Source organism: Sus scrofa, chromosome 1, assembly GCF_054392235.1.
Source record: "Sus scrofa isolate SSC_HxYL_T2T_F1_AM1 chromosome 1, Sscrofa_HxYL_maternal_Yorkshire_Landrace_v2.0, whole genome shotgun sequence".
Classification (NCBI taxonomy): domain Eukaryota; kingdom Metazoa; phylum Chordata; class Mammalia; order Artiodactyla; family Suidae; genus Sus; species Sus scrofa.
The window spans coordinates 190461824-190485952 of record NC_139383.1 but is presented as its reverse complement, the minus strand read 5'-3'; the positions used below and the strand labels follow the sequence as shown (position 1 = coordinate 190485952).

Here is a 24129-nt window from a genome sequence, read left to right as displayed (position 1 = left end):
GCCGGGCGCGGTGGCGCGCGCCTGTAATCCCAGCTACTCGGGAGGCTGAGGCTGGAGGATCGCTTGAGCCCAGGAGTTCTGGGCTGCAGTGCGCTATGCCGATCGGGTGTCCGCACTAAGTTCGGCATCAATATGGTGACCTCCCGGGAGTGGGGGACCACCAGGTTGCCTAAGGAGGGGTGAACCGGCCCAGGTCGGAAACGGAGCAGGTCAAAACTCCCGTGCTGATCAGTAGTGGGATCGCGCCTGTGAATAGCCACTGTACTCCAGCCTGGGCAACATAGCGAGACCCTGTCTCTTTTGAGTTCTTATCTTAAAATTGCTTTCTTCCCAAGTATTTATTACAGTGCAAAAACAAAAAACCATTCTTGCACGACCCTTGAAACCCCTTTGGCGGGGCAACCTTGTCTTATTTTTATTTTTATCTTATTTCACCATTATCTAGCGAAATATTTGAATATTTTGATTGCCGATCATTTATGGAACCCCTATTGTATACCAGGTACTACGCTGAGACCCCCTGCTGAGTCCCAAAAGGGGATTCCCAACAGTTAGATTGGATGAGAATCCCACAATAATGGCAAAATGGTCTTTGGAGAGCAAGACTCATCAAAAAAGGAACTCCTTATTGAGAGTTGGTTTGCTTTGATCATTGAGGGCGCCTGTAGGGCAAATGAAATAATCCACTTCGGTTAAATTTCAAAACAGTAAGCTGCAGGAAAAGGGGTCCTCCTGGCTTTGATACACAGAGCCTCACTACCCGCCTGGGGAAATGCTTCCAGTACTCCTCTCATAAATTGTTACGACCAGCAGGGGTCACTATGGAGGCTGGTTTGAGTCCCGAAACACAAGGGGGCAAAGTCACTAAACTAGTCCGTAAGCTTTTCAGGAAAGAATGCAGTTTCAAGAGAACAGTTTGGATCTATTTCGAGTGGTTTTGGTGCGAAAACCAGCAACGAAAAACAAATTGATGACGGCCTGACACTCAAACACTTCACTAAAGCGATGCAAACACGTTCGCTTCAAGGAATATTGGCCCTTCTGCGCGGCCGTAGATCCGCCAAGTGCGCCTGCGCATAAGAGTAGCGGCGTCGAGTCAGGCCGGCAGTGGAGGAAGCTGCAGAATCTTCTCTCGTACCTCGCCATGAAGACTCGCTTTAGCACTATTGACCTCTGCGCGGTACTAGCCGAGCTGAATGCCAGGTACTGTACGATAGGTGACCAGGCTCGTGCGGGGAGTGCAGGAGGCAGAGTCGCAGCCCCACGGTGGAGACAAGACTGGCCTGGTGTTTCCCCTCGGTCCCCCCAGTGCAGCCCTTTATGGACCTGGTTAGGCCTGAGTGGGCGAGCGCGTGACATCTTTCCCGGGCCCTCAGGATACCCGGGCGGGGGGGACCCGGGGGACCCCAGCAGCTGAGTGCCTCATGTGCTGCTAGTCTTGCCAGGTCTTAAGTCAGCTTCTGGCGGGTTCACGTCTTACTGTCCTGAGTCGCCTGGGTCTGGCAGCTACGTTTAGTGAAAACCGACACGCCAGTTGGACGCCAGGACGCCAGAGTAGTCATTTGCTCCAGAGGTTTCCAGACCCGACCCTTAGTTTGTTAGACTCTCTTCCTCATCCCAAAGACAGACCAGTATCGCCGTTTTAGCTGGAGGTAGCAGATTCGCGTGAGATTTGGCGTCTAGTCTGGTCTCTATTATTCACCTGTCATATTTGAGCTTTGTCATATTTCCCAGGGTCTTGTTTGCGTTTTTTCTTTTAAAATAAATTAAGTGGAATCGATTTACTATATTTCCTTAGAAAATGTTGGATCATTTTAAAGACTCAATGCGTTGTATGGTATTCCTAGAGCTGATAAGCCATTTTTGTTCTAAAGTAGTTAAATTCAAGTTTTGAGCTGAGTGCCTGATGGCGTTCAGATTGTGCTCCCTGTTTGAGTCCCTGTCTTTAGAGTCGAAGATCTCCTTTTTCGAAGACTCTACTTCCGCCTACAGATTTAAATTGTGTGAGGTTTTATGTTTCAAGTGGTACTATGATTTGTTATATGTTTCCTTTCTTTTTGCAGCTTGCTAGGAATGAGAGTAAACAATGTTTACGATGTGGATAATAAGACATATCTTATTCGTCTTCAAAAGTAAGAGCATTTTGTAGGCTTATTAGATGTTTTGTAATTAAATATGAGATTTTTTTTTTAAACATGAGTTAGCGCTGGCAAATGCCCTAAAGAAAATTTTGACTTTTTCCTTCTACAGACCAGACTTTAAAGCTACACTTTTACTTGAATCTGGCATACGAATTCACACGACAGAATTTGAGTGGCCTAAGAATATGATGCCATCTAGCTTTGCCATGAAGGTAAATTTTAAGTTATACTAGAAGCAAAATCTTAAGGCCCTGAGATTGGTCACTGACCATTGAAGTTTTAAACTTTAGTTTTTATTCACTGTTATGAATAAAATAGAGATAAAGGTAGAGTAGTTGATAGATACTAGATGAATAAAGGATATGTTTATTAATGTGTCCCTTTTACTCTTTACATCCCATTGTGCTCCACATCTTTCTGTCCCCACAGTTGCTGTTCTAATGAAAGCTTTTTTAACACTGGACATAAGAGTCCCTTACCTCTACTACACTTCTCACTATCAAAACAATTCTGTTTTAGACCAGCATCAATTGTTCTAGAGCATCATTTTTATTGGTTATCCCACCTTTTATGATTCTCTATACTGTATCCTAGCATCCTTGGCTTTTTGTGATCTGCCCTCCCTCCTTCCCTAGCCTTATCTTCCATAGCTTACTTTTCAGCTACCGACCTGTTTCTGTTAGAATACTCAATGACATTAGTGTGTTACCAAGCATATCTTCTTACTTTTCACTTCTCTATTTTTTTTTTATACCGTTAAAACTGAGATCTTGCATTTGTGTATGTCTTACTTATTTTCTTACTGACATAAGAGATCTAGTGAAAGTTCATGGTACAGAGGACAGGTGCTAGAGTCACATATACCTAACTTTGAATTAATGGTGTATTTTATAACCTGGAAACTTTACTTGACCTCTTGGAGCTTGCTTCTTTAAATGTAAAATGTAGATAATGCCTCCCTCATGAGATTATTGGTGAGGATTAATTGAAATTACATGTAAAGCACCTAACACAATGCCTGACACATAGTAGGGCTCCATATGTATTAATTTCCTTCTTCCTCTCCTCCTCACTTTCCTTCAGAAATTTATTTGTTTTGGCATTGTGTTATTTCATTAGAGGCTTTACAGAGAAGATGCTTATCCCCAGCAACTTAGAATGTGTTTTGGATTACAAGTTAGGTAAGTGTTTCCCAAATCACAAGGCCTATCACAAAAATATCAAATTCTTAAAAGTTTAATTTACTTAATGGTAACCAAAAATGGTTCTTTTGGGGATTGTCCTTAATAATAATGACACGTTATATTTGTATAGCACTTTTCAAAGAATAAGTTCTTTAACAACTCAGTGAATATGAAGAACAAATGTCATTTCAGTTTTGCAGATGATAGATAATAATATATATGGTACTGAGATTGTGTAAATGTCCCCAAATCAGGTTACATCAGTAGGTCAAGACACTAAAAAAAAACCCAAAAAACAAAAAAAAACTTAGAATTTTATGAGTTAGGTATACAAGTCAATCTTTGTATATAAAAATTCCCTTTAATAGAGCAGATAGTATTAAGCACTTTATAAATAAAGAGTTGCTATTGTATGTCACAGGCAGGGTCATGTTAGGTATGTGAATCACAGCGATTGTTCTTAGTTCTCACATTTAGGGGTGCTAGCTGTAGCTCTGTGGCACAGATGGAAAGTGGTTTTTACCAAGCTGCTGGTAGGGAAATAAAGAAAAAATAAGTTTTACATATGTATTATATGTTCATCTATATTCATAATAATTTTCTCTTTTTTACCATTCTATGGTTTGGACTTCTTTTCCATTCAAGGATTTTTTTTTTTTGGTCTTTTTGCTATTTCTTGGGCCACTCCCGCGGCATATGGAGGTTCCCAGGCTAGGGGTCTAATCGGAGCTGTAGCCACCAGCCTACACCAGAGCCACAGCAACGCGGGATCCGAGCCGCGTCTGCAACCTACACCACAGCTCACGGCAACGCCGGATCATTAACCCACTGAGCAAGGGCAAGGACCGAACCCGCAACCTCATGGTTCCTAGTCGGATTCGTTAACCACTGTGCCACGACGGGAACTCCTCAAGGATGGTTTTTATCTTCATTTTAACTTTATTTTTCTTGAATAATATTATTACTGGGAGACTCTGAAAGAATTGATTACGATTTTTCATGTGGGGATTTAAAGATAGCCCTAAATGTAGGTCACTGTTTAAATCAAAATTAAATATAAGCCACTTTTAAATCAGAATTTTTGACTTTAGGAAGGGGAGATTGTTTATTCTATGATTGCCAAAAAGCCTTATATCTGCCCGAATATATGTGTATATAATTCTGCCTTAGTAAATAAAATAAGAATTCCAGTCAATTTGAACTGTAGATCTGGAGAAGAACTCTTAATTATGAAAGAAGTGGTATTCTAAGAATGACCTTATGTATTTCTTCTTTTTATGGCTGCACCTGCGCCGTATGGAAGTTCCTGGGCTAGGGGTCAAATTGAAGCTACGGGTGAGGCCTACACCACAGCCACAGCAACACCAGATCTTTAACCTGCTGAGTGAGGCCAGGGATCAAACCTATATCCTCATGGAGACATTGGGTCCTTAACCCACTGAGCGCCACAATGGGAACTCCTCTTCTTTTTCTTTTCTTTCTTTTGTCTTTTTAGGGCCACACCCATGGCCTATGGAAGTTCCCAGGCTAGGAGTTGAATCAGAGCCATAGCTACCAGCCTGTGCCGTGGCCACAGCAGCACCGGATCAGAGCCACATCTGTGATCTATGCTGCACCTTGCAACAGCGCTGGATCCTTAACCCATTAAGCAAGGCCAGAGATCAGATCTGCACCTTCATGGATACTAGTTGGGGTCTTAACCTGCTGAGCCACAAGGAGAACTCCTTTTTTTTTTTTTTTTTTTTTTTTTTTGGCTTTTTAGGGCCGAACTCGCAGCATATGGAGGTTCCCAGGCTAGGGGTCAAACTGGAGCTATAGCTGCCAGCCTACACCACAGCCACAGCAGCGTAGGGTCTGAGCTGCGTCTACCACCTACACCACAGCTCATGACAATGCCGGATCCTTAACCCACCAAGCAGGGCCAGGGAGTGAACCCGCAACCTCATGGTTCCTAGTCAGATTCGTTTCTGCTGTTCCACAACGGGAACTCCAGGAACTCCTTTTTTTTTTTTTTTCAAAAGACTGTTTTAGATTATCTTCTCTGTAAAATTTATCTTGAATTTGAATCTCGAAGAAAAGAAAGCATTCTTTCTTGCTGATTTAGTCCTGAGTAAGGGGTCTTTTAAATTCAAAAATTAGAAACAATTGTATTTCTTTGCTTTTTTAGGAGTTATATAGTGGTCTTGTTAGTGGTCCGTGTCATACTGAAATATTTGTATTAAAGGAAAATACATGATCTAAAACAATAATTTATCAAGTAAATTGTATTTGAGTTTAACATGCTAATTTATTTTAATTGCTAATAAGAACAAGAACCTTATGACTATAGATAGGAGGCATGGGATTTGATAAAGGATAGGAATTATTCCCTTGGGATTTGAGCTAAGTTGTTCAAAAGCTTGGAGATAGTACCAGAAAAATTCTGTTTAGGTTTTATTAATAAAGTTTGTAGTAATAGAGGGTAATGGTTGTAAGTTGGAGGATTAATTTGTAGAATTCCAATAAGCTTATGGTTCAGAATTGGTACTTAAAGTGAAAGATGAATGGAAAAAACTAGTTAATCTTGAATATAAATACACATAAAAAAATTTGGGATACTTAAAAAAATCGGAGTAGAAAAAGGCTTAAAAAAAGATTATGGCTTTGAATGAGGTCATCAGGATAAGAACAGGGATTTATTTAGCAGTGGTATAAGTCAAAGAAGTAAATTTTGCTATAGGTCTGTTATTGTCTATTTAAATGTTGAATATAAAATACTGTTTGAGTTCACAGAGTTGTCTGAGATAAAATTTTTCCTCTAATTATTTGTATTAATTTATGACTACTGTTTTATCTGCTACTTTTAAGATGTTATTGTTGATGGAAATCAAAAAAACTTAAAAACAAATACCAAATGATTATGGATTCACTTTTACTATATAAATGCCTTTTTTCTTCTCTTTCTTGCTAGTGCCGAAAACATTTGAAGGGTCGGAGATTAGTCAGTGCAAAACAACTTGGTGTGGATAGAATTGTAGATTTTCAGTTTGGAAGTGATGAAGCTGCTTATCACTTAATTATTGAGCTCTATGATAGGGTAAGTTAAATTTGGGGGATGAGGTGAGGAGAATTTATTATATTGTTAATTATTTTGGGGGGTTTATTTTTTAAATTTCATTTTTTAATGTATTTTTTTATTCAAGTATAGTCGATTTGTAGTGTTTTACCAATTTTTGCTGTACAGTTGAAGTGACCCAGTCATATATGAAGATATATTCTTTTTCTCATACTATATTCTATCATGTTTTATCCCAAGAGATTGGCTATAATTCCCTGTGCTCTGCAGTAGGACCTCATTGCTTATCCATTCTAAATGTAATTGTTTGCATTTACCACCCCATATTTCCAGTCCATTCCACTCCATCCCTCCTTCCCCTTGGCAATCACAGGTTTGTTCACCATGTCTGTGAGTCTTTTTCTGTTCTGTAGATAGGTTCTTTGTACCACATTTTAGATTACATACATAAGTGATATCATATGGTATTTGTCTTTCTGACCTACTTCACTTAATATGAGAATCTCTAATTCCATCCCATGTTGCTGCAAACGGCATTATTTTGTTCTTTTTTATGCCTGAGTAGTGTTCCTTTGTGTATATGTACCACATCTTCTTCATTCATTCATCTGCCAGTGGACATTTAGGTTGTTTCCATGTCTTGCCTCTTGTGCATAGTGCTGCATTGAACATAGAGGTTCATGTATCTTTTTGAATTGTAATTTTGTCCTGATATATGCCCAGGAGTAGGATTATTGAATCATATGGTAGTTCTATTGCTATTTACTCTTGATTAGGCTTTTGACAACTTGGTAAGGGTAGACTTTAACTTATAGAAAGCAGTGCAGTACAAGTAATTATTGCCTGAATACAATGAAAATTAGTGTCATCCTAAAGATATTCAGATTGTTTCTGTCCAGAGAAAAGACTTTTATTGCCCTGAATTGGCAGTCTTACACAATCATTCTTTTCTCACCCACTCTAAATACTTCACTTTATTTCTTAGAACTGGTTTTCTTAGTTGGTTCTCTCATTAATTAGTTAAATAATTTTTTGACAGTTGCAAAAATAGTGTATTTTCTGATGACCGTAGTTTCTATTTAAACCAGTGTCATACTCTTGCTCCTTTGAAGGTAGTCTGTCCTTTTTATCTGGATGCTTTAAAAAATTTTTTTAATTTGTCTCGGTTTTCAGTAGTTTTGCTATCCTGTGCCTAGTTTATTTTCTTTTGTAATTACCTTCTGGGATTCGTAGTTCTTCTAGAATCAGTGAGTTTGTGTTGTTTTACATCACTTTGGGAAAATTCAGCCGTATTTTCTTTCCTTTTTTTTTTTTTGGCTGAACTACTTCCTAGGCCAGGGATCAAATCTGAGCTGTGATAATGCTGGATCCTTAATCCACTGTGCTGGGGATCTAACCTGAGCCACTGCAGAGACAGCACTGGATCCTTAACCTTCTGTGCCACAGTTGGAACCCCCGGCCATATTTTCTTTTGACCTATCTTCTAATTTATAATTTTATTGCCATCAGACAAGAATCATTTGGAATCGTTTTTAATTGTTCTATTATCTGTGTCCTCCTAGTGTCTGTTTTTGCAGTCTGTTGTTCTTTTGATTTTAATTACCTTATCTTGTCTATATGCCTAGTTATTTTATTGTGTGTCAGGCATTGAGTAGGAAAAGTAATAGATATACCATGAGACCTGGAATGATGTTATTTTCCTTTAGGGAGGATATTTGCTTTTGACAGGTAGCTAGGGGCACAGGTAATCCCAGATTACCTTACTCCAGTCAGGAATTGAATTGATTAGGAGCTGGGCCTGGGAAAGCTGGCAAGTTTACAGTTCGTCTCTTCTCCTGGGATACAGCCTTTTGGAGTCACTATTTATAACTGGACTTATCAAGAACATCCCCTTCTCCCACACACACTCTTTACTTGGTCCCTGAACTCCAATTTTTATTGTTCTTAGTTGACCTTTGAGTCTATCAAAATATATGCTTAGCTTTTCAGCCAGAATTTATGTTCTGCTTCTTAAGTGTTAGATAAATGATCTTAGGGGGAAAGTAGCCCCAAATGTGGAGCTCATCTTCCTGAGTTTTCTTGTCCTAAATTTTGATCCTATAAATGTTTAGTGCCTTGTTTGCATTTTTTGTTTCTTAAAAGACATGCTTTGTGTATCTTGTCCAATTTTTCTTATTCTCAGTAGGGCAGTAGTTAGGATTATCTAGACTATGTTTAAATTTAAAATGTTTATGCGAGTGGTACACAAATACATCTTCAATATATAGAGATGTTCATAGAATTAAAATTGAAGTTCTTACCACTCATAGCCCAACTGGTTCCTCATCCCAAAGTAACCATTGTTGTGTTTGGTGTTCTATTTATGGCCTCCCTCTCCCCTACCCCCACCCCCAATTAACAAACCAGGGTTTTTTCATTTGCAGGGGCGGGGTGGAATAGTCTCTAGATTAACTAATTGCAAGCTGCCTTAGGTTTAGGTCAATATGCTTTCATTCTTTTTTTTTTTTTTTGTCTTTTTGTCTTTTTTGTTGTTGTTGTTGTTGTTGCTATTTCTTGGGCCGTTCCCGCGGCATATGGAGGTTCCCAGGCTAGGGGTTGAATCGGAGCTGTAGCCACCGGCCTACGCCAGAGCCACAGCAACGCTGGATCCGAGCCGCGTCTGCAACCTACACCACAGCTCACGGCAACGCCGGATCGTTAACCCACTGAGCAAGGGCAAGGACCGAACCCGCGACCTCATGGTTCCTAGTTGGATTCGTTAACCACTGCGCCACGACGGGAACTCCATCAATATGCTTGCATTCTTAATTTAAGCTTATGTATCAGGCATGAGCCTTTCCTTTTTCTTTTTTTTTTTTTTCCTTTTTAAATTTAAACTTAGCACTTGATGTAAAAATTCTTTCCACAGAATAAAAAAAAATCTTTATCTTAGAATCTCAGTCATTTTTAAGTTTTGTAATAATTTTACATTTGTAGAAAAGTTACAAAGATAGCACAGAAAATTCCCATTTAGTTTCTCTTAACATTAACTTTTTTTTTTTTTTTTTTAGGGTCACACTTGTGGCATATGGAAGTTCCCAGGCTAGGGGTCAAATTGGAGTTATAGCTGCCGTCCCACACTACAGCCACAGCAACATGAGATCTGAGCCACATCTGCGCCTACATCACAGTTCAAGGCAACACCTGGATCCTTAATCCACCGAGCGAGGTCAGGGATCGAACCTGTGTCCTCATGGATCCTAGTCAGGTTCGTTAACGCTGAGCAATGACGGGAACTCCAACATCTTTTTAATCCTCACTCTTTAATAAATACTTTAATTTTTCCCTGTATTTGCCTTCCACTTCCCAGGATACAGGAATTTTTTTTTTTTTTTTTTTGTCTTTTTGCCATTCCCCCCCCCCCCCCCCCCCCCCCGCCCCTCGGCATATGGAGGTTCCTAGGCTAGGGGTCGAATCGGAGCTGTAGCTGCAGCCTACTCCAGAGCCACAGCAACGCAGGATCGGAGCTGCGTCTGCGACCCACACCACAGCTCACGGCAACGCCGGATCTTTTAACCCACTGAGCAAGGCCAGGGATTGAACCCGAAACCGCATGGTTCCTAGTTGGATTCTCTAACCACTGAGCCATGAGCCACACGGGAACTCCTATCATTCTATTTTTTTACTTAGAAACCTTTTCCTTTTTAAACTGTTTTCTTGAAGTAACGCTTTTAAATATTTTGTTGTATTGATACGATTTAACAGTTTCCCCTATTTTTACATTTAGGCTGTTCTCAGTTTTTTTCCTGCTGTGAATACCTGCATGTAGCTTTTGGTTTTATTGAGTTATTGTGTTCGGCCACATTATCAAGTGTGGAATTACTTTGTCAAAAAGTATAACCACCTTGATTAATTTTGCCACATAACTAATTGCTATTGAAAGATAAATTGTAGGTGAAAGTATAAATAGCTCTTTGACTTCTGAAATATATCTGTTCTGTTTTTCTTAATAAGCCACAGGGTTTGTAGATTTGCCTCAACCAAGCACAACCAAGTGAAGATGTTAATTGATTATTCTTCTCTTGGTGATCTCTAGAACCACCAGACAATGAGTTTAAAGTTGCTCTAGATTTTCCATTATGTTTCAAACTTGAAGTGTTTAGATTTATTTATTTTACTTCATAATCTGTGCTGGGCAGGTGCAAGGAGCACTGTTCAGATGTAACTCAAATGATTTTTGTTTGTAACTTCATTTCTGTAGTCTTGATTGGGTTTTAGGACACTATATTTTCTTTCTCAATTTTTTCATTATCAAGGACCCACAATGGGAACTCCCTCTTTGTCAATTTTTAAGAAGTTTTAAGAATGATTTGGGAAAAACATCAAGTTATGTTTTATTTTATTACAGGGGAACATTGTTCTTACAGATTATGAATACCTGATTTTAAATATCCTAAGATTTCGAACTGATGAGTCAGATGATGTTAAATTTGCTGTTCGTGAACGCTATCCAGTTGATCATGCTAGAGCTGCTGAACCTTTGCTTACCTTGGAGAGGTAAAGTGTTTTATTAATTAATTTCATATGGTATTACGTAGTAAAATAGGTCATATGTCAGAATATGAAAAAAATGTCACATAAGAAAATAATTTGTTTACTTGCATAAAATAAATTTGAGCTGCTTGAACTACGTAAATGTGCCATTAATTGTAAGCAATTAAGGCTTATTTAGGAATAGTAAATGTATGTTTTTTTTAATCTAAGTTTGGTGTTGCTTCAAATGTTTACAATTTCTTGGTAATGTTAGGGGGCTTATTAGCTATTCTGTGGGAAGGCAAATGGATATCTTGGGCAGAGTGTAAAAAGGAGGTAGGAATTCTGAGTTAGCTAAAAAACAGGAGTATGGTGGGACGAGGGTGCTAATAGGCAACAGCAGTGTTTCTTTCAGTTTAATATACATCACAGTTACCTAAAGCACTTGGTAAAATAGAGATTCCTCCTCTCCCAATTTCTGATTCAGTGGATCTGGTGCAGGGCCCGGGAACTTATATTTTTAACAAGTTTCCAGGTGATGTTGATGATGATTTGAGGACCACAGTGGCCCACAGCATCCTTTAGTTCTTACTAAATATTTACCTAAGTAAATGCATTTCAGGTATTAAGATGTATCATTCTCCACAAACAATTTGCATGAAAGTGTCTTTCATGTCATATATAGTTATACTGATGGCAAGCAATGTGACTTATTTGAAAAGGTATTGATTCTTCTTGGAAAACTTGGTTTCAAAAAGTCCGAGTTTGCTGTTCAGGAACCTACCAGCCCTAGATATATTACTTTTATGACCCATTTTTCGTAACCTATAAAGTGAATTCATTCCTCTTATATTTTAGAGTATTTTGATGAGCAGGCAAATTAATGCATATCAGAGTATTATGAATGTGAATATTGCTGTAAGGTTTATTAAATGTAAGATAGTAAAAGGCTTGTCAATTTTGTTTCACAGATTGACTGAGATAATAGCCAGTGCACCTAAGGGTGAACTACTGAAGAGAGTTCTTAACCCATTACTTCGTAAGTAATCCTACATAGAGCATATAAAAAGGATTATAAACCAGGAATGCAATGAAATGTTTGCAAGATAATATGGTTTTCAGGAATATATTTAAAACATTTAAATCTAGTTCTAGTAGAAATTTAAATCTACTTTTAGTAGAAAATTAGAATGACTTGATAAATGTAGGAAGGAGTTTAAAATGATTTTTTGGGTGAATAAGTATTTTCAAGGGAAGAGAAATTTGTTGTATCACATGAACTTTGACCTTTTCCCATTAGATTTTATTTAAAAGCAGTAGTTGTATAAACTAATTGTATGTTATCTAGCACATGAGTGCTAGTTGTAGTTTTCTAAGAAATCAGCTTTTTTTTTTCCTTCCCCAGTGTCAATTGTTTTGGTTTAATAACCACTTAACGTTTGTTGGGTTTTCTTTGTTTTTGTGTGTGTGTGTATTTTGTTTGTTTGTTTTTTGCTTTTTGAGGCTGCACCCGAGGCATATGGAGGTTCCCAGGCTAGGGATCAAATTGGGAGCTGTAGCTGCCAGCCTACACCACAGCCACAGCAACACCAGATCCATACCACATCTGTGACCTATACCACAGGTCATGGCAATGCCGGATCCCTGACCCACACTGACTGAGGCCAGGGATTGAACCTGCGTCCTCATGGATACTAGTCAAGTTCATTACTGCTAAGCCACCTTGGGAACTCCTGCCAGGTACTTTTGATAACCAGGATAAAGATAATCCAATAAACTTTTATACCTGTGAAAATCATCTCTTATACTGAAGAATCTGGGGAGGACATATTGGAAGCTGTGTGGAAGTTACTCATCTCCTATGAAACTAAGAATGCATTAAAAAGTTATCTTTAAAATTTTCCATTTGTTGGAGTTCCTGTCATAGCTCACTGGTTAACGAACCCAACTAGTATCCATGAGGACACGGGTTTGATCCCTGGGCTTGCTCAGTGGGTTAAGGATCCGGCGTTGCTGTGGCTGTGGTATAGGCTGGCAGCTGCAGCTCTGATTTGACCCCCCCGCTTGGGAACCCCCATATGCTGCAGGTGCGGCCCTAAAAAAAAAAAAAAAAAAAAAAATTAGAAAACCTTTCCATTTGCTAGCATAGAATGTATAAAATTCTTAATTGGGGTTTTTATTTATTTATTTTTGCGTTTTTTTTGGTCTCTTTTTAGGGCCACACCCGCAGCATATGAAGGTTCCCAGGCTAGGGGTCTAATCGGAGCTATTGCCGCCGGCCTATGCCAGAGCCACAGCAACACCAGATCTGAGCCATGTCTGCGACCTGCAGCTCACAACAACACCTTAACCCACTTAGCAACCTAGTCAGATTCGTTTCCACTGTGCCATGACGGGAACTCCTGGAATTTTAATTTATTCTATTAATATGGTATATTAATTAATTTTTATTAAGCCTTGCCTTCCTGGTTTATAATCCTTTTTATATGTGGCTAAATTCTAGTAAATTCCTTTAACTTTTGTACTGACTTCTACAATTTTATTGTAGTCTCAAATTTCTATAAGTACTTGAGCTTTCATTTCTAATACCATCTCAAAATAAACTAATTGTTATTTTCGCTGGCTGTTGTTAAGTAAATCATTTATATTGATATCCACTTAAATTATGTTTTGAATATGAAATTTTATAGGAGAATACTAAAAATAATATCTTCTGTTTTTGTAGCCTATGGACCAGCTCTCATTGAACACTGTCTTATAGAAAATGGATTCTCTGGCAATGTCAAAGTGGATGAAAAATTTGAAAGTAAAGGTATGTCTGCATGCTACAAGTTTTGCCCATTTTCATTTATTTCCTTTTTTTAAGCTTAGGAAAATTATTTCTGGGAAAAGTAATAAGTGAGTGGGTAATTCTAGATTTTAATAATTTGACCTATTAGTGTTACACCCATATGGTATTCCTGGCTTTCTACCCTGTGATGCTTTATCCCTAGTAACATAGAGTTTAATCTCTTGACCTAGTTTACTACCTTTTGATTTTAGAGTATTCTTTCTCTCTCCCTCTAAACTTTGCAGCAATTACTAAACTGTGGTACAAAACTTGAAGGAGTTTAATTATTCACCTTCTGACTTAGACTCTGAGGTGCTTCTGGAAATAGCATTATTTATGCATTTTAATTCTGTAAGTGCTGTGGTTTAGCTCTACAATGTACAGACTTTTGTAATTACCTCAGGGAACCTAATTTAACTTCCAGATTAGGATAATAAAAAATTAGAGGAAATACAAGGAAAATGGAAGAGTCTTTTTTTTTTTTTTTTTTAAATCTGAGGGTTCTAATGTAAAATTTTTAAAATATTCTCCCCACACACACACCTATAGTATACGGAAGTTCTCAGGCCAGGGACTGAACCTGCACCACAGCTATAACCAGAGCCACAGAAGTGGCAATCCCCTGATCTCCAACTCACTGACCCATGAGGGAACGCCAAAAAAATTATGTCCTAATAATTATATTTTGGGATTATGTATCATTTCTTAAGGTTTAGGGATAAATTTTATGCTGTAAATTTTTTTGTGCATTTAAAAATACAAATTGAATGTTTGAAATGAGTGATTTAGTTTCTGAAATATGAATTCGGTGTATTTGTATTCAAAATGCCAGCAGGTAGTATTGTTATTTTTGCTATTGCATTTCTTTTTTTGCATGTGAATATAATATTCACATGCAAAAAAAGCAAAAATCTTCAGGAAAACTGGAAGACAGTAATGGTGGAGAATATTCTTTTCATAGGTTAAAATGTATTATGTAGTAATTAAAAGTTAAGTTTTGGGAGAAGAAATACACAGTGAAAAATTCACAAACAAGCCCAAATGTATATGAGGATTTAGTATATGAACAAAGTGCCCTTCAGATCACAAGGGGAAAAGTGGATTCAGTAAAAGCTATTGGGACAACAGCCTGGCCAAAATATATTCTTATTTAATGAACTATTATAAACATAAAATAACTATATTTAATTTTCTTGAACAACTTTTATTATTTCATAAGCACTTTGTGTTTTCTACATAGATATTTAATGATACATGATAGCCAATTGATTGACATTCTTTTTTATTCCCCATTAGATATTGAAAAAGTACTTGTTTGTCTACAGAAAGCTGAAGAGTGTATGCAGACAACATCCAGCTTCAATGGAAAGGTAGCACCACATATACTTACTGTCTATTCTGATTTTATTTATTTAGATTTTTAGAATTTAAATGTTCATCGAAGGATCGATTTTTTTTTTTTTTTTTTTTTTTTGTTTTTTGCTATTTCTTTGGGCCGCTCCCGCGGCATATGGAGGTTCCCAGGCTAGGGGTCAAATCGGAGCTGTAGCTGCCAGCCTACGCCAGAGCCACAGCAACGCGGGATCCGAGCCATGTCTGCAACCTACACCACAGCTCACGGCAACGCTGGATCGTTAACCCACTGAGCAAGGGCAGGGACCGAACCCGCAACCTCATGGTTCCTAGTCGGATTCGTTAACCACTGCGCCACGACGGGAACTCCTGAAGGATCGATATGTATAAATTTTTGGTCGTAACTTGGAAATTCGACACCTGGAATAAGAGCTACAGCTACCAGACTACACAGCTCATGGCAATGCTGTATTCTTAACCCACTGAATGAGGCCAGGGATCAAACCCACATCCTCATGGTTACTCGTCAGGTTTGTTTCACCTGCACCACAACAGGAACTCCTAGTTTTCATTTTTATTCACTGTTTTTTCTTATTCATATGAATAAATCAGTATTTTCTGTTAATACTTACCAAGCCTTAAGAACATCATTTTGGGAAGTGATATTATCAGTAGACAAATGCTGCTGATTATTTATAACTAGAGTAATTTTATAGGTTAATAAAACTAATATCAGTCAAGAAGAGTAAATCTTGTTAATCATGAATAGAAATGCGTTTTAATGTTGGATTTTTGTAGGGGTATATCATTCAGAAAAGAGAAGTAAAACCAAGCCTGGAAGTAGATAAACCAACTGTAGACATACTCACGTAAGTATTAGGCATGGGTCGCTTTGCTTTGGGTGTTTATTAATGTTCTGGAATGTGATACAATAAATATGTTTTACAGGTATGAGGAATTTCATCCTTTCTTGTTTTCTCAACATTCACAATGTCCATATATAGAATTTGAATCATTTGACAAGGTGGGTTTTCAGATTCTGTTTTTTGACCTTTTGGCATGATGTGAGTTGTTCAGTTAGTATCAACTTGCTTTGATTGAGAAATTGAAAATGTTTTTGCTTTACAACCGCTATGAATCTGGACATTAAAAATCAATGCAGTCACAAATAAAACTGTTAGAAACATTTTTTACCCCTTTGTTTCAGGATGAATGACAAAAGATTTGAAATTAATTTGATTCTTGACTGTTTAGCTGTATGGTACATTTATTGGTAATCTGCTCAAGTTCTTTGAGTGGTGTTATGAAACTGACTCGAAAATTCTGTGTATGCAAGTTGAAGTAGAGACTGTGTTCTTGTTTTGATTTTTTTCAGCTGGTTGATTGTCTTTTTCTTTTTTTAATAAGGCTGTAGATGAATTTTATTCCAAGATAGAAGGTCAGAAAATAGATTTAAAAGCTTTACAACAGGTATGATGTTATTAAAACATTTAAATTAAACCAACTAGCCTTTAGTGTGGTTTGCTGGGTGGGTGATGCTCTCATATAAGAATGGACGCAAGAAGTGTGAGAATACCTTGATCTCTTGGTATATTGATAAAGGTCCAGGGGAGCTATCACTGTTTAAAAAGTATACCTTCATTTGCCCTGTCAGAGTATCAGATATTCTCCAAACCAAATCAGTGGGAAAGTGAGGCCTGTTATTTATTCCCTACTATGATTTGCTTTATTACAACAACCCAAAGCTTCTCAAACTTTGTTATAAAGGGAATAGTATTTCAAGGAGATTTTTAAATAGGCCAGATGAGAGGGAAAATTTTTTCCTATACAGATAAGTATGTATTTGTTTACCATTAAACTGTGTTCTTTTTTAAAGTGGACTTTTAAACTAGGCGTTTAGGAGTTCCCTGGTGGCCTAGCGGTTAAGAATCCCATGTCATCACTGCTGTGGTGAGGGTTCCATCCCTGGCTTGGAAACTTCCTGCATGCCTCAAGTGCAGCCAAAAAATAAATAAACTAGGCCTTTAATATGCTTTATGTGTATCATAAGTCCACAAGGAGAGCTTAATATGTATGTTTTCCTAGCACATTTGACCATGAGTTGAGAGCTTTTGCTTAAGAAGGGTTTTAGAAAATGGCTGCAGTCACTGTTTTTCTTTTCTCCCCGTTTATAACAGCTGCTTTATATGTGTGTGTGTGTGTGTGTGTGTGTGTGTGTGTGTGTGTGTGTGTGTGTGTGTGTTTTTTGGCCCTACCCATGGCATGCCGGAGTTCCTGGGCCAGAGACTGAACCTTCGTCACAGCATGTTAAGGATCTTAGCAGGATCCTTAACTCCCTGAGCCACCAGGGAAGTCCTGGCAAGTCACTCTTGATTTGAAAAAGATTTGATTTTTCAAAAATATTCATAAAATTTTAAAATATATATGCAAAAACTTGAGATTTTGTCAATCTCTGTATCCTCCCCCTCAGTTTAAAAAATCAATTAACAATAGCAGAATTTCAAAGTAGGTAGGTCAGATGAGTTACATAGGGCGATAGCCACATGGTGGCAGCACTTCAGCAAGTAAACATGTTTAAGAGCAACATTGAATTCTTTTTTTATGTGCTTCAGAATACCTATTAATTATTTTCGTAATCATTTTTCTTTTAATGTTCACCATTCTTATAAGTATTTTTAATATTACATTCATCACTTAAATATTCATTAATTGATAATACTAGTGTTAAAAAAATTTGCCCCTAAATCAATAACTTTAAAATGTAAGTTTCATATGATAAAATGCTATATACAGTCATTCCTCGGTGTCCATAGTGGATTGTTCTAGAAGCCTCTGCCAGTACCAAAATCCTAGGATTCTCAAGTCCCTTATATAATGGTATAGTGAATACAGGTTTTGCACGTTTTGCATCTGAAGATACAGAGAGCTGACTATAAAATGTCACTTAACTACCATAAACCTTTGTGTTGTTAATTTAGGAAAAAGAGTACTCTATAAAATACTAGAAGTAATACTAAGGAAATTAAAAACATCAGTAAAGTGAAAACTATTTTAGGAATTAATGCTAAGAATGCATTCTTTACTTTTCTGTCATAGGGGAAAAATTTTAAATTCTGCCTGATTGAATAAAGCAAGGGCCTTAGGGGCATATCTTTACAAAATATGTTTTGACTATGACCTGTAGTCAAAATACCTTCCTTTATAGGGAATGGGAGGTAGACGGCCAGGAGAGGTAATTTTGGAGCATGAAACAATCTGGGGTAGGATAGACCTATGGAGATGGACTGTGGGGAACTTTAGCTAGCTAGGTAACAACATTGAGGGGGCAGAAGTAGCAGTGGGATGGTGAGTTTGAGAAGGTAAGAGAGAAAAGGTACAGGAGGTAGAAGAAATCTAATTTTTTTTAAAATCTGTTTTGTCAACAAAAGGAAAAGCAAGCATTGAAGAAATTAGATAATGTCCGAAAGGATCACGAAAACAGATTAGAAGCTCTTCAGCAGGCTCAGGTATTATATTTAGCTTTTTCAGATACTTTTTAAAAAGTGATAACTTTAACTGTCATTAGAATAAATGTTTTTGGCTTATTTCTTAAGGAAATAGACAAACTTAAAGGAGAGCTTATAGAAATGAACCTACAGATTGTTGACAGAGCCATTCAGGTTGTTCGAAGTGCTTTAGCCAACCAGATAGATTGGACAGAAATTGGATTAATTGTAAAGGAAGCTCAAGCTCAAGGAGACCCTGTTGCAAATGCAATCAAAGAATTAAAACTGCAAACAAATCATGTTACAATGCTGCTAAGGTAAATTTGACTCTTAGTTAAGCATTTAGTGCCTATCTTTATTTTGTTATTTAATTTTCACTATATTCATTTAAAATTTGTTTCTTTTATTTGAAAATTTATCTTTGGAAATACAGAAAAAATTAATTTACATTAGAACAATGCAATTACTGTAAACCATTTTTAATTTCACTGAGAAAAATTGAATATAAAGTGATGTCATTGACGTTAGTGAAATACTATTGAATATTTTTAATAGAAATCCATACTTGTTATCAGAGGAGGAAGATGACGATGTTGATGGTGACATTAATACTGAGAAAAATGAAAGTGAACCACCAAAAGGAAAAAAGAAAAAGCAAAAGAATAAACAATTGCAGAAGCCTCAGAAAAATAGGCCATTGCTTGTTGATGTTGATCTCAGTTTGTCAGCATATGCCAATGCCAAAAAGTAAGTCATAAATTTAAGTATAAATTTTAGGTAAATACTACCTGCAATAAATCTGTAAGGGTATTAAGTATAAGAAAAATCATTATTTTGACTGTATATACTTTGGGGGGAAATACTTATCTTTTGTGCATTATATGTTTTTCTACAGAACATACAAAACAAAGTTGCATGATACACAGAACTTGTTCTTGGTGATTTGAAGTCTGTAAAATTAGAAATAAATAGAAAACTAAAGAATAAAGATTTTATCTAAAATTAAGAGATATATTTTCCTAGGTATTATGATCACAAGAGATATGCTGCTAAGAAAACACAGAAGACTGTTGAAGCTGCTGAGAAGGTATTTACTGTTTCTTAGAGTGAATGTTAATTGTTTTTCTTTGCTTTAAGAATTTAATAGACTATTTTTTTCTGTTTAAATGAGATTTTCAAATTCAGAAATACCTTTCAAACTTAATTTTGCTTTAAGTGTGTATTTCCAGTATTTGTTTTCTTCACTAAGCCTCTCCTCCCCAGGTTTCTCTGTCTCATTACTTTTCCCTTGGCTCAGGTTTAAAATGTTGGAGTAATTCATCCTGGGGTCTTCCCATAAACCATATCCAGTCAATCAGCAAATCCTTTTGGCTCTTTCTTTAGAGCATAACTACAATCTGGCCACTTCTCATTAGGCCCCAACATCTCTCTTCACATGGACTGTAATGTGTAATAGTAGCTTCTTACCAAATCTCTCTTTGTCTACCCTTTTTGTGCTATAATTTGTTCTTCACATAGCTGCCATGGTGATCCTTTTAAATTAAAAAAAAAAAAATGAAGTCATTTCTGTTTGTTCAAAGTCTTGCAGTTTCTTCCCATCTTGTTTAAGACGTGAAAGCCCTGCTCCTGTCCTATATGGTCCTACACAATCTGCTTCTCTCTCATCTCATCACTTACAGTTCTCTTATTACATACTCTTGCTAGCTACACTGCGACCTTAGCTGTTCCTACAACAGTGGCCTATACTGCCTTCCTAGGGCCTTCGCACTTACTGTTCTTTCTGCCAAGAATGTTCTAACCTCAAATTTTTCATGGTTTAATCCTTCTCTTCATTCACATGTCTATGTACATGAGGCTCAGAGAGGCCTTTCTTGACCACTCTAAGTAAAAATAACATTACTCTTCAATCACTCCCTTTTTTCTCTGCTTTGTTTTTCTTCTTTAAAAACATCGGCCCTAAGTTCTGCTGTGGATCAGCAGTAGCATCCATGAGGACCTGGGTTCGATCTCTGGCTCTGCTCATTGGCTTAGATCTGGCATTGCTATGGCTGTGGTTTAGGCTGACAGATGTAGCTCCAATTCGACCCCTACCCTGGGAACTTCTAGGTTGTGGGTGTGGCCCTAAAAAAAAAAAAAAAAAAAAAAAGATCTGTCTCTATGTTTACTTGTCTTCCCCTCAAATGTAGATTACCTGAAAGTAGGATCTTTAACTCTCTCTCTTTTTTTTTTTTTTAGGGCCACACCCCCTGCATATGAAAGTTCCTAGGCTAGGAGTTGAATCAGAGCCTATCGCCACCGACCTACACCACAGCCACAGCAATGTGGGATCCAAGCCACATCTGCAACCTACACCACAGCTCACGGCAATGCTGGATACTTAACCAACTGATTGAGGCTAGGGATGGAATCCACGTCCTCATGGATTCTAGTCAGGTTCGTTAACCACTGAGCCACGACGGAAACTCCTGGATCTTCACCTCTTTTGTTCATCGCTATATACCAACCCTAGAGTATCACCTAGAACATAGTCACATTAATACTTGTTAAATGAGTAGCCTTCATGACTTAGTTTCCCTTCTACCTCTCCAACCTCATTTCCTGACGCTTTACCCTGTCATCATCCTTGCTGGTCAAGCTGGCCTTTTCTTTCTGCTTATGGTGCTCTTCTTCCTATTCTTTGCCTTGATAATTCCATTAATCCTTTGGGCATTAGCCTAAATGCCATGTCCTCAGAAATGTCTTTTTTAACTATAATCACTTATAAGTTAGGTTCCCTTGTTATACTCTCATAGCATCCTTTGAAGCATTTACCATGTCTATTTGAATAATTATGTGTTGTGTATGTGTCTCTTCTCCTATACCCTAGTGGGATGGGGTAGGAACTTTGTCTTATTCATTGTTACATCTCTGGCATCTAACCCAGAACCTGTTATATGGTTGCACTCAGTATCTGGTAAACAGATGATACTCTTTTTCATTCGTAGATGCTGAGCAATTATTTATATAGAGTAAACCTTTGATATTTAAGGCAAAAATTTTTTTTATTTCGTTACTTTCATGTGTATATGGTGTATGTTTATGGATAGTGCCGTTTTGTGACATTTAAAAAACTATTTCTTAACCTATCATTTACTTGGAGTTATTTAAATACATTTTTTAAAATTATTTAAAAACCAGACAAAAAAATTATTTAAAAACTCTTTTCTTATAAATAGGCATTCAAATCAGCAGAAAAGAAAACAAAGCAAACCTTAAAAGAAGTCCAAACAGTTACCTCTATTCAAAAGGCAAGAAAAGTATATTGGTAAGTTTCTACCTTTTTAAAATACTTTTGTGGTTTAGAAGATCTAGGGAAGTTGCTACTTCTTGATCAAATTTTCAGCCATTCCACCTGTTTTTAATCCCATCTTTAACCCTATTTCTAGCAATACCTTGTGCTTTTATACAGTGTAAACTGATTGGTTTCTTGGCTTTTTGCACCATTAGCTCACGATTCAGCCTTTTGGGTCTGCTCACTTGTCCATTTATTTTCCAGCTTTGACAGTTTTGTTGTATTTTTCTTTACTGTCTCTCTAACATCTCTATTGATGAATATGATTGATGTGTAATCTTTATTTCGTAGTGTTTTTATTAGCTGTTGGTACAAGGTTATATTATTTCATAAAACAAATTGAGAAGTATTCCTTTATCATTTGTCCTTAAATGTTGGTAGAAGTCACCTGTGAAGCTGAAAAGTTCTGGAATTTTCTTTATGGGGATGTTTTTCATTACAGATTTAAATTCTTTAGTAGATCAAAGGACTGCTCAGATTTTCTAGATTTGGTTAGCAGTGTCTTTTTAAGACTTTGTGTATTGTGTCGAAAGTTTGAAATTTATTGGCAAAAAGTTTATAATATTCTACTTAACTTTTTAACATCTGTAGAACTTTTAATGACTTCTTTTTTATTCAAGAGTTACTTGTACCTTCTCTCTTTCTTGATTAGTCTGACTAGAGGATTTTCAGTCATACTAATATCATTAAAGAACCAGTTTTTGACTGTTGATCTCTATTGTATATGTACTCTCTGTTTTAATGATTATTTTCATCCTTCCACTTTTCTTTGGGATTTATTGGCATTTCTCTTTCTGATTTCTTGAGATGAAAGCTTAGTTCATTGATTTTCCCCTCTCCCCCCGAACCTCTTCTCTAATATGTTTAAGGCGATAAATTTTCCTCAGCATAGCTTTAACTACATCTAAAAAGTTTTGTTATGCAGTATTTTCATTATCTTTGTCAAGATATAGTCTAATTTCCATTGTGGTTTCTTCACCCATGCACTATTTAGAAGTATATGTATTACTTTCCAGACATATAGGGGTTTTTTAAAATTATTTTTTGTTACTTATTTTTAGGTTAATGTACTTAATAGTCAGACATGAATTATCTCAATAATTTGGTATTTATTGTTGAAACTTGCTTTATGGCCCAGTCTATTTATGGACAGCTTTATTTACACATTTCATATATAGTTGAAAAGAGAGTCTTTTCTACAGTTACTGAGTGCTTTTCTCTAAATTTATTAATCAGGAGTTCCCGTCGTGGCGCAGTGGTTAACGAATCCGACTAGGAACCATGAGGTTGCGGGTTCGGTCCCTGCGCTTGCTCAGTGGGTTAACGATCCAGCGTTGCCGTGAGCTGTGGTGTAGGTTGCAGACATGGCTCGGATCCCGCGTTGCTGTGGCTCTGGCGTAGGCCAGTGGCTACAGCTCCGATTCGACCCCTAGCCTGGGAACCTCCATATGCCGCGGGAGCAGCCCAAAGAAATAGCAAAAAGACAAAAAAAAAAAAAATTAAAAAAAATAATAAATTTATTAATCATGTTGTTCAGATATTTGGAACCGTTACTATTTCTCTTTAAAAAAATGATTGTTGGAGTTCTCTTGTGGCACAGAAGGTTAAGGATCTTGCATTGTCACTTCAGTGGCTTAGGTTGCTGCTGTGGTGCAGTTTCAACCCCTGGCTTGGGAACTTCCACATGCCATGGATGTGACTAAAAAAAAAAATTGTTTTCCTAATTACTAGAGAGGTGTGTTAAATATCACACAATTATGGATTGTCATTTCTTCTTTTACCTTAAATCATTTTTGCTATATATAAATGAGGCTATGTAATTAGGAGATACAAATGGAGAACTGTTATATTTTCCTGATGAACTGAGCTTTTTATTAAGTTTAACGAAATGTCCTTTTAACTTACATCTTTTTTTTTCATCCATGTGAGATGTTTAAATTGTATAAACTGTCTTTTGGTTAGTATTTGCATGGTATGTCTTTTTGCATCAATACATTTTAACATTTTTATATCCTTATATTTTAAAGGAATATATATATGTCATTTTTTTTCTAGTCTGATAATTTTTGCATTTTACCTGGAGAATTGATTACATTCATGTTTAACATAATTTCTGATATATTTGGGTTTAAATCTAACATTTTACTATTTGCTTTCTGTGTGTCCTATCTGTTCTGTATTCTTTTTTGTCTTATTGCTTTCTTTTGATTGGTTGGTTTTGGGGTGGGGGTGCCTTTT

General features: G+C 37.0%; 1 protein-coding gene and 1 non-coding gene across 4 annotated transcripts in view; both read left to right on the top strand.

Moving 5' to 3' along the window:
• Positions 1-300, top strand: LOC146406919 (signal recognition particle RNA). Its single transcript, XR_014832741.1, has one exon.
• A 780-nt stretch (positions 301-1080) lies between these two features.
• NEMF (nuclear export mediator factor) overlaps positions 1081-24129 on the top strand; it is a 48972-nt gene continuing 25923 nt past the window's right edge. For 2 of the 3 annotated variants that reach the window (XR_014818199.1, XM_001924630.6), the window contains exons 1-16: positions 1081-1203; positions 2064-2132; positions 2251-2353; positions 6276-6401; positions 10768-10916; positions 11864-11931; positions 13618-13704; positions 15019-15092; positions 15874-15944; positions 16024-16099; positions 16483-16545; positions 18504-18581; positions 18669-18877; positions 19116-19307; positions 19584-19647; positions 21776-21864. Coding sequence is in view for 2 of the 3 variants with exons in the window: in XM_001924630.6 (XP_001924665.2) it covers positions 1145-1203; positions 2064-2132; positions 2251-2353; positions 6276-6401; positions 10768-10916; positions 11864-11931; positions 13618-13704; positions 15019-15092; positions 15874-15944; positions 16024-16099; positions 16483-16545; positions 18504-18581; positions 18669-18877; positions 19116-19307; positions 19584-19647; positions 21776-21864 (1577 nt within the window). In the remaining variant the exon portion in view is untranslated. Of the gene's footprint in view, positions 1204-2063; positions 2133-2250; positions 2354-3224; positions 3323-6275; positions 6402-10767; positions 10917-11863; positions 11932-13617; positions 13705-15018; positions 15093-15873; positions 15945-16023; positions 16100-16482; positions 16546-18503; positions 18582-18668; positions 18878-19115; positions 19308-19583; positions 19648-21775; positions 21865-24129 lie in introns of all 3 variants that reach the window. The other variant, XM_084980669.1, reaches the window with a different exon arrangement.